The sequence below is a fragment of the Tupaia chinensis genome, unplaced genomic scaffold (genome assembly GCF_000334495.1).
Source record: "Tupaia chinensis unplaced genomic scaffold, TupChi_1.0 Scaffold000273_1, whole genome shotgun sequence".
NCBI classification, from domain to species: Eukaryota; Metazoa; Chordata; class Mammalia; order Scandentia; family Tupaiidae; genus Tupaia; species Tupaia belangeri.
In genome coordinates this window covers 1,563,317-1,574,101 of record NW_006159755.1, presented here as the reverse complement: position 1 = coordinate 1,574,101, position 10,785 = coordinate 1,563,317, and the positions used below count along the sequence as shown (strand labels likewise).

The 10,785-nt window shown below is 51.3% G+C and overlaps 1 protein-coding gene across 1 annotated transcript in view; it reads left to right on the top strand.

The window, feature by feature from the left end:
* SF1 (splicing factor 1) overlaps positions 1-3,905 on the top strand; it is a gene marked incomplete in the record, with an annotated part of 19,084 nt that extends 15,179 nt beyond the window's left edge. Inside the window, 3 exon segments of the mRNA XM_027772415.1 lie at positions 1,118-1,120; positions 1,606-1,728; positions 2,348-3,905. Of these exon segments, the coding sequence (XP_027628216.1) occupies positions 1,118-1,120; positions 1,606-1,728; positions 2,348-2,591 (370 nt within the window).
* Positions 3,906-10,785: the final 6,880 nt, after the last annotated feature.

Genomic DNA, 10,785 nt, shown 5'->3' with positions numbered 1-10,785 from the left:
CGGAAGAGTAAGCGGTTCTATAGATTTTTGTCCAGTAAACCAACACTTGATCAGTTAGTTTTCTACCTTGGTGGCAGATAGGTAAAACTTTGTTAAAGTTTTTTGCTCTGGTCTTGCATAGGTTTTTCTCCCCTCAAATTGGACATGGAGAATTAAGAGAACTTGTGCTTTTGTGGTTGATAAAGTTTTGGTGCTCATGGTCTCCTCTCTAAGCCTAGGGTCTCTGTTGTGTCCAATAAGGAGTGAAAAAGACTTGATCTGGTGATGGAGTTCTTCAGACTTGTTTATTTCTTAGGATGAGCTTTCCTCTTTAATGAGTGTTTTCACCCTTTATTTCACCCCACTTCAGGCCTGGTGACCCCCAGTCAGCTCAAGACAAAGCACGGATGGATAAAGAATATTTGTCCCTTATGGCTGAACTGGGTGAAGCACCTGTCCCAGCATCTGTGGGCTCTACCTCTGGGCCTGCCACCACACCCCTGGCCAGTGCACCTCGGCCTGCTGCTCCCGCCAACAACCCACCACCGCCGGTGAGCCTCAGGGAGTGACTTTTTTGGTCTGGTTTCTCATTCTCCTTGACAGAGACTGGGAGCTATGACCAAGCATTTTGGGTGGAACAGATTGATGGACATGGCTGGCAACACTGTTCTTCTTGGATATCAGGCCAGTTGGGGGATCTCTTGCTTTGGAAAGATCTATCCTTATGTTCTGGTCCTGCTGGAAGAACAGTGTTGCCACCAGGGGGAGCTGGAAGGAACAGTGACTGGAAATACTCTCACGTAGTCTCTCATGTCCACCACCCAGAGCCGCCCACCCTGGATGAATTCTGGTCCTTCAGAGAATCGGCCTTACCATGGCATGCACGGAGGCGGTCCTGGTGGGCCTGGAGGTGGCCCTCACAGCTTCCCACACCCATTACCCAGCCTGACAGGTGGGCATGGTGGACATCCCATGCAGCACAACCCTAATGGACCCCCACCCCCATGGATGCAGCCACCACCACCTCCGATGAACCAGGGCCCCCACCCGCCTGGGCACCATGGCCCTCCTCCAATGGGTAAGTAAGTGTCAGACCAGAAACCTTGGGGCTTTGGGGTAAGCAGGGTTTTACATCAAGCTGGTAGCTCTCGAAGTGGCTAGGTACACTGAGGCCACCTGCCTTGCTAAGGCTCAAGGTACAAAAGGAACAACACTCCATTCTGGTTCAGGGAATGATTTCTCTGTAGGGTAGACACAGACCCACTTAATAGGCATTATTAAACTGCTTCTGTAAGGACAATGATTTAGCCATATAGTTTAGGAAGCTCTTGGGTGGGAGTGTGTGTTCTGGCCAGTTCAAATGTCCTGCTAAGTCCCTGCTCTTTCCTTCCATCAAGATCAGTACCTGGGAAGTACGCCTGTGGGCTCTGGGGTCTATCGCCTGCATCAAGGAAAAGGTAATGGATATCTGATTACTTTACGTTTACCGTAGACCTGGGTGGGTATGGGGGCTCTTTACTCAAGTCCCCATCCTTCCCTGAGGCCTCACCCATGTGCCTGTCTACTGCAGGTATGATGCCGCCGCCGCCTATGGGCATGATGCCGCCGCCGCCGCCCCCACCCCAGGGCAGCCCCCGCCCCCTCCCTCTGGGCCTCTTCCCCCATGGCAACAGCAGCAGCAGCAGCCTCCACCACCCCCTCCGCCCAGCAGCAGTATGGCTTCCAGTACCCCCTTGCCATGGCAGCAAAGTGAGTAGAGTATTTTGGGCTTGTGGGAGTGGGTGGGATGGGGGGATTGGGGCTGAGAGGAATGATAGAGCCTCACAGCTCATACAGGCAGGCAGGCACTTTGGGGATGAGACGCTGGTCTCGGTTGGGGGTGTAAACCGTGGGCTTTCTGGCCCAGGGCATCTTGGGGAGGACAGGTGATGTCTGGTGTGGCTGTGTCTGGGGAGAGACTTGTGGGGGCCTGGAGGGGAGCCTGCTGTATAATAGATAGGGTTCTAGCAGTCCAGATTTTCCTGGCTGAGTGACTGCTGGCTGACCTGGCTTTGTGTATATAGCCAGAGTGGGATGGTGCATGCAAGCTCTAGGGAGGGCTGTGATTGGTCCTGAGAGACTGCAAACACAGGACTGGGCAGTGGGGAGAGAGCAGCTGTGGCCTTGAGGTTGAATGTGCCGTTCGGTGGTGGCGGCGGCGGGGCGGAGGGACGTCAGAGCCGGTTCTTGTGTCTGGTACTTTCCCTCAGCCCTTCCAGGGGCATTGGTGACAAAGGGCTTACTCTGTTAAGCCCAGAGACCTCAAAAGCTGACCCCAGGGCGCGGTGTGCCCCCGCGCGTGTGACCTTGGGCTTCTTTACCACCCCAGATACGACGACTACCACCACGAGCGCTGGCACAGGGTCCATCCCGCCATGGCAACAGCGGCCTGCCGCAGCTTCTCCAGGAGCCCCTCAGATGCAAGGCAACCCCACTATGGTGCCCCTGCCCCCCGGGGTCCAGCCGCCTCTGCCGCCCGGGGCCCCTCCCCCTCCGCCGCCTCCACCGCCTGGTTCCGCCGGCATGATGTATGCCCCGCCCCCTCCTCCTCCGCCTCCCATGGACCCTTCTAACTTTGTCACCATGATGGGCATGGGGGTGGCGGGCATGCCGCCCTTCGGGATGCCTCCAGCTCCCCCACCGCCTCCACCACAGAACTAGACTCGTTTTTTTTTTAAAGAAAAATATATTATATATAGAAAGAATTGGTCTCGTTTAAACACACGCCGAACCTCACCATATGGAGCCAGACATTGGGACGCACGCATGTGATTGTGTGTGCACGCATGTGTGTGTGTGCACGCACCGGGCTGGGCCAAGCGACCAAGGACTCGCTTGGGGACGGGCAGGTGGTAGTAGGGGCGCCAGCTTGGGCTCTTCTGGCGCCCCGTAGCATCGAGTGTCTTCTTTGTCTTTCTCTCCTCACCCAACTCCCTTTGCCTCTCCCCAAACCGGGCCACCAGGATCCCTCCCCGCGGCAGCGATGGCCCGAGCCATGAGAGTGAGGACTTTCCGCGCCCATTGGTGACCCTTCCAGGCAGACAGCCTCAGCAGCGCCCTTGGTGGACAGGATGGTTCGGCAAAGCAGCCTGAGTTATTTTTGTGGACGGAATCGGAACACGCTGGCTCCATATCGTGAAATTTTTATTAATTTTTTTCTTTTTCCTTTGTTATTTCCTTATCTTTTCCTTTCTTCAGACTCCGTCCAAGGAGATGCTCTCCCCGGTCTTCTGCTGCAATTAGATCCTTTCCCTTATCTCCATCCCTCCCTTTGCTAAGGAGAGGGGAGCAAATGGTTTTAGGCACAGGCTTTGGTCATTAAATTGGGGCTATTTTGGGGGGCTCCTTTGGTTCTAAGATTTTCAAGGTGCCATAGCCACCCCCAAAGATGTATGTATGTTTTTAAAGCGTGGGGTGTGATCTCTGCTGTCTTTGTTGAGAAGACTTGTACAGTTGCAGACAGTGGGGTAATCTCCAGGCTCCAGGACCATGTCCATCCTAGCATTCCTGAGAGCAGTAGTGCGACACCTTGTGCCTCCTTGGAGTTCTGTCTGCTCCTGACCACTTGAGCTGCCTCAGACTCCATTTGCTCCTCTCCTTCCTGGAAGGCTTCCTTTTACATTTTATTTTAGTCCTAAACGTCTGAATGTTTTGCAGTGTCTGGGGGTTTGGGCCCCTTGTTCTTCGTTCTACTTCTTCCCTCCCCCCATCCTTTCCCTCTTCATGGAGTGATTATGTTGACAATAATGTGTAATGCGCGTTCTCCTCACTGGTTTATCTGCAGAAATTTCTCTGGGCTTTTTTTCGGTGTTTGATTTAACACTGCACTAAAGGGGGGTGTTTCACTGAATAAAAGAGCAGTGTGGTTTTCTGGGTCTGTTTCTTTATTATACTTTGTCTCTTCAGTTTTTGTATTTCATTGGCAGAGGGTGCATGTGCTTGACAGAGATGGAGGTAGAAAGAACTCCCTGGGCCTGGGCCTGGGCCAGTGTATGGCGTAGTGGTTAAGGTGGCTGGATCCCACATGACTGACTGATTCATGTCCTAGACCCAGTGAATTGGGAAACACACTGGGTACGTGTGCTTGTGTTTTCAAAATCCTGAAGAGGGGGGAATTGAGGAAGGGATTGCAGTGTGCTCATTCCCCATGGAGGGGTTTCTCTTTCTTTTCCCTCCCCCACCCCCTCGTCTCTCACATCGAGCATATGTACCCTCTGGCAAAATTTTTAAAAAGCATACATCCTCTCTTCCCCTCTTCTAGCAGAGTGTGTTCACACCGTAATTCCTTTTCCATTTCCCATTCTGCTGGGACTTAATGCTGGCACACAACTCATGCCAGTGTGTGTTCCAAAGAGGTGGGGGATTTGTTGGGATTGGGACTGTGGTTGGCCACATGGGATCCAGCTCCCTTAACTCACTAGGCTATATAGGGATGGCCCTGTTTTCTGTTAAATCCTGTCAATGGCCAGCAGCAGCACAAATTATTTCATCTCATGCTCTGCACCTGGCCCTAGTCATTGCCCTCCCTAGAGTGAAGCTGTGGGACATTTAATTAAGAACACCTACCACTTCTATCCCTGTGTGTGGTATTGATGTTGGAAGCTAGTAGGGGGTAGCTTCATTGTCTCCTTCATACTTTACCAGTTAAATAACAACCATTTTTGTGCCTCTTTGTTCACTGCTTAATTGCCCAGACTGTCCTTCTGAGGCTTTTCCCTGGGGTGTGGACCCCCACATTTGATCAACTCCAGTTGTGACTTGTGCCCCGGAGCTGCCACCTGACTTAAGGCCCTGGGTCTGGGGAGGCATCAGCACTAAAGGTCAAGCCAACTAATCCTGCCTGTCAGGCACAGAGCAGCTAAAATTAAAACCGCCAAGTGGCTTTTTTTCTTTCTCTGTTGGTGACTTGCTGCCTGCCAGCACCGCGGGCTTTGGGGAGTGGTGGAGGAGAGATAAAGAGCCCCACCTCATGCTTTGTAAGCATTTTACAAGGGGTCTTGTGCTGGGCTTTTTGTTGTATTTTTTCCTTCTTTGTCTCGGGCAGTGGGTATAGCACCAGATAAGTCCACGTTAAGTCTAAAGAGGTGTAGTGAGGAGCTTGCCCAGCGCCTGCCGCACCTCCCAGGGTGCACTGCGTAGGGGCTCTTGGCTGGCTCCTGACCAGTGGGTACAATGGCACTGGCCTGGGCTGCTTTCCATTTTGAAGTTGGGGCAGGCTGGCTAATGCTGTTTACCCAGAGCAGAGCCCTGGTGTCTGGGCCCTGTCCAAGTTGCCTGGGCTCCTCTTGCCATGGGTCCATAGGACTGGAGCCCTCCAGGAGCAAGGCAAGCCAGTGGATTTCCCTAACTTGGTTCCTTTCCCTTTGTCTGTCTTTTTTTTTTTTTTTTTTTTTTTTTTTTTTTTTTTAAAAATTATTACTTCCTATGAGTTTGGTCAGAAAAGACAGAAAGCAAGCCACCAGGTCTGGGACTCCAACTGTGGTCAGCCATGTGGGAATTCCAGCCCCTTAACTACGACACCACCTGCTGGCCCTCCCTTTGTCCTTAACTGATGGGATGGGGGTAGGGCCTGGAACCTAGCTACTCTCTTTGACCTTGGCTTCACCTCATTGCCTCCCCCACAAGCTTGGTTTCCCTGATGGGCTCATTGGGCGGTTAATTAGCTCTTTGAAGCTCTGGAAGCAGCAAAGTGGCGCTATGTGGGTTTTAGAAATAAAATCAATAAATGACTTAACCACAGCCCAGCTATCTCCTCAGTCTCTTTCCCCTGGGGCCAGCCCGTTTCTGTGCTCACTGCCTCTGCTACCCGCCGTCAGCTTTTGTTAAGGTTTGGGAGAGTAACAAAGTGGCTGAGGAAGGCATCAGTCTCCCGGCTGCCCAAGGTCCTGAAATGGAAGAGACAGCAGGAAGACCTGGTCCTCAGCACAGCATGCCGATGCTTTTGTGGCAGAATCAGGAGAGGTGGGAATGCATGCCACCTGTCTTAATACCCCTAGAGTGAGGAAAAAACCTGCTCTGAGCTGTCGTGACAAGGCCACACATTCCCGGCCCCATTTCTGCTGCTGCAGCAATGTCCCCACCCCCTCCGAGCTTGGCACTAGGAATGCCAGCTGGGAAAGGTCAGAGGCAGGGCTCTGTTAACTGAGCTGCACGGTGCTCCAGAGAAACCCAAGATTGGGAAGGAGGCTGGGTTTCTGGTCAGAAACTTAAAACATAACCTTCAATTCAGGTTGAAAAGTGCATTTATCAGGTTCAGAAAATGCATGACACGGGAGTGGGTGGAGTAGGGTAGAGAAAAATGCAGTAGGTGAGTTTGGACCTTTCAGGGTTCATCATGCTGGACTGGGACTTGCAAAATCAAGGGGCCCCTGTGGTGGCGTCACCCCTGGGAAAAGCCTGGAAACAGTTGTAATGGGAGCCAATTGGCATGATGAAAACTGAAAGAACCCACAAAATGGTTGGAGAAAACAGCCAAAAGCACATGCGTTACCCATAGAGACATCGTGTTCTGGGACACTTCAGTGGGTTCTTTGATCCAGGAGCCTAAGCACAGAATTGTTGATGGGAAGGGCTTGGGGCCAGCAGCTAGAAAAGGCCTCTGACTAAAGAGGGGGGCACAGTGGCCTATGGGGATTGGATCCTTAATGGCAGGAAAGTAAAATTTTGAAGGCAGCAGGAGCAGTGCAAAGAGGGTTTGTGTGATTAAAGTGTGTGAAGTGACAGCATGGAGGGGTGAGTTACTGCTTGTCCAGCAATGATTGCCAAGAAGTCTGAGCTCTGTGTACTGCAATCCTCCAAGGGACAAGTGCAGGCCAAACTAAAGATTGGGTGCTGGTGGAGGGTGGGCTGCAACCCTGTAGAGATGTAGTCCAGGCACAGAGGCTCAGGATGCCAGGTTTGAAGTATAGCTTGAGCATCTCTAATTCCAAAAACCAAAATCCCCAAATCTGAAAGTTTTTGAGTACTACCAACAGAAATTCTTGAGCTGACTTCATGTGACAGGTTGCAGTCAAAATGGTACAGAAAAATTTTGTATAAAAGTATCTTCAAGGGGCCAGCAGGTGGCATGGTGGTTAAGGTGCTGGACTCTGAGATGGCAGACCATGTTCTGAGTTCTGGCCAGGTGGCTGACTTTCTCACTTTCCCTCCCTCTGTCTTCAGTGAGCACATGTGCCCCATAGCAAAATTTTGAAGAAGTGAAATTAAGGGACCAGCAGATGGCATAATGGTTGTGTTGCCAAACTCCCATGTAGTCAACCGCAGTTTGAGTCCTGGACCCAGTGGCTTAAAATTCACACCAGGTATGTGTGTGTTCGTGCCCAAAATCTTGATAGGTAATAAGAGAAGGGATTACAGTGTGACCATCCCCTGGAGAGTGATTTCTTGCTTTCTGTCTGTGCAGTGTGGAAGTCCAGCACCTTAACCATCATGTCTGCTGGTGCCCAAAACAAAATTAAATCTTTTTTTTGTTTTTTTTTGAGAGGTTTTCGCTATAGGGCGCGTGCGCTCGCCAGACAGATAGAGATAGACATAGAGACAGCGAGAAATCACCCCCCAGGGGGATGGTCACACCACAAGCCCTTCTCCTCCATTCTCTTCTCGGGATCTTGGGCATGCACGCACATGCGCCCAGCGTGAGTTTTAAGCCACTGGGTCTGGGATGCAAACCGCGGTCGACTACGTGGGAGTCCAGCGACATAGCCATTACGCTAACTGCTGGTTCCCCCAAATTAAATTTTCTTTTTTTTTTTGGAGAGGTTTTCGCTATAGGGCGCGTGCGCTCGCCAGACAGATAGAGATAGACATAGAGACAGCGAGAAATCACCCCCCAGGGGGATGGTCACACCACAAGCCCTTCTCCTCCATTCTCTTCTCGGGATCTTGGGCATGCACGCACATGCGCCCAGCGTGAGTTTTAAGCCACTGGGTCTGGGATGCAAACCGCGGTCGACTACGTGGGAGTCCAGCGACATAGCCATTACACTAACTGCTGGTTCCCCCCAAAATTAAATCTTAAAAAATATTTTCAAGTTATGTGTATAAAGTGTGGATGTGTGTATTGAACACAAATGAGAGACCAGCAGATGGCGTAAACGGTTATGTTGTTGGACTCCCACATGGCCAACCATGCAGTTTGAGTTCCTGACCCAGAGGCTTGAAACATGCTGGGCACATGTGCCCAAAATCCTGAAAGGAGAAGGGATTGCAGAGTGTCTATCCAGTGGCTTGAAACTTAGTGCCAGGCGCACGTGTATACCCAAAATCCCAAGAGGAGAATGGAGGGGAAGGGATTGTGGCATGGCCATCCCCCTGGGGTGGTGATTTGTTTTCTGTCTCCAGCTATTGCATATACCCTATAGCAAAAATCTCTAATAAAAAATATAGAATTGCATTCTATTCTCAAGATGCAAATATCAATATTTTTTGCTACAGGGTGCATGTACTCACTGGAAACAGGGAAAGTGAGGAATTCCTCTCCACACTTAGGGTGGGTGGCTATGCTGTAAACTCTTCATTCTCTCTGCAGTTTGGGCACACACACACATATGCCCAGTGTTGTTTAAGTTGTTAGGATTCAGAACTTGAACTGTGCAGTTAGCCATGTGAAATCCAGCTGTCTTATCATGCCACCAACTGGCCCACAAATATTTCTTTTTCTTTTTATTTGGAGAGGTTTTTGCTATAAGGCGCGTGCGCTTGCCAGGAAGACGGAGAGAGACAGAAAGTGAGAAATCACCCCAGCCACACTACAATCCCTTCTCCATTCTCCTCTTGGGATCTTGGGCACGCATGCACACATGCCCAGTGTGAATTTAAGCCTCCGGGTCTGGGACTCGAACCACAGTCGACTACATGGGAGTCTAGTGACGTAGCCATTACGCCAGCTGCTGGTCCCAACCCGCAAATATTTCAACATCTGAAAAAATCCAGAATCTGAAACACTTTACATAAGGGATATACATCCTGTTCTATGTATAAGAATCTTTAAAAAGAAATTAGAGAGCAGAAAATCTTTTTTAAATTTCCCAAGTTCCCACTACATCTGTGTATTAGGCACATTTTGGTGTTTTCTTATCTTTTTTTCTCCTTTTGGAAACATGGAACAATGAAGACGAAGATGAGAAATGGTTTGGGGAGGTGTGGGTAAAACAGGGCTTGAGTGGCACTTGCAGTGTGGCCCACACACTGGGCTGGTATTTCCAAGGCTACGTTGTTCTAGTTCAGAAAATGCTCAGAAACATTTTGGCCCTCTCTGAACCTGCTGTCAATAGCGTCCTGCAGCTGTCCAGGCCTCTGACTTGCTTCCCTGGCCCTCGGCGCAGAATACCCAGTTCTTCCACTGGCCCACCACTCCAGGAGGCCCAAGCAGCTTTGAAATAGCACAAGGTTCAGGGTTCTTTTTGCTCAAGGGTCAAAGCAGGATGCAAATTCTGTTCCCACAAGATTAGGAGGCAGTAGCTGGATGAAGCAGGGGTTTATTGTCATTCAAGAGTATAAACTTGGTGAAAATGTAAGACTCAGAAAAGTAAAGTAACCAGCCTGTGGTCACACAGCAAGTCAGTGCTGGGGCCAGGATCCAAGCAGTAAATGAAGGGCAGCCAGAGCCTCAGTGGGAAGTGAGTGGTGTAAAGTCCCTGAGATACAGATTAGGCTCCCGTTTTACAGGTGAGGTGGCAGAACTGTGACCCTAGTCCACTAAGTCTGCCCAGAGTGTGGCTCCTCAGGTAGGAAGAGGGAGTGAGAAGACCTCCAATCACTTGCCTAGCAGCTGGAGTACAGGAAGACCATGCCATTAACAATACAGCGGTGGGTAAAGAAGGCTTCTGTATCCCACCCCTGAGGGCTCACAGGACTACAGTTCCCAGGGGCCCCTACTCCAGGTCCAAGACCCTAAACCAAAGCTAGTCTGTAATCTGACCATCCCTCTCAAAAAGGTCACCCCAAGAGCTCCTTGAGGGACAGCAACAGGGGGAGCTCCGCAAAGCTATGTTTTGGTGGGGGTGGGGGAGGGCAGTGGCTCATCTCAGGCGACCTCCCCCTACCACTCCATGGAGCCCAGTCCTGTTCGGTCCTGTTCCTCCCCCACACACCCCAGCCCAGTAAAGAACTCTTGTGATGAGCTTGGCCATCTAGCCTCCTCTGGTTTGCAGTTTTTCTGGACAAATGTCCAGAATAAGCCAAGTTGCTCTGATGAAGGCACAGTGTCCAGAGCCTGAGACTGGGCATCCTGCCTCCTGACACCTGCTCCCCTTGACAGTCTCTTGGCCTCTGAAAGAAGCTTGGATTGGGAACCCTGCAGTCTTGTCCCACCCTCATCTATAACCCAGGAAAAGGACCCAGATGAGGTAATACCTCAGCCAAAATCACACAGCCAGTTGCTCGGTCACACCTTGGGCCTCCCCACCCAGCATTCGTCCCCAGTCCTGCAAAGGACGGACAGGACAGAAGTCGGACCTATGTGTGAGGCCTGAAGGAAGTGGGTCAGCCGCAGGGCTATGAACAAGCCAGGCTGAGGATCTCTATCCCTCCTTCCCTCCCTCCTCCCCTCACCCCCAAAATAGCTCCCAGAACTACCAGGCCAAGACCCTCCCATTGCTGGGGGGAGGAGAGGAGGCGGAGCACACTGCCCAGAGCCAGGCTTTAAATTCCCTCGCTGTTGGGGAGCTCTACTCCCTGGCTGGAGGCAGCACTAAGGCCGCCTGTTCCCTCATCCGTCAGTCCAGCTGGTCCTTCTGCAGCCATGTCCCGGCCCCTGTCCGACCATGC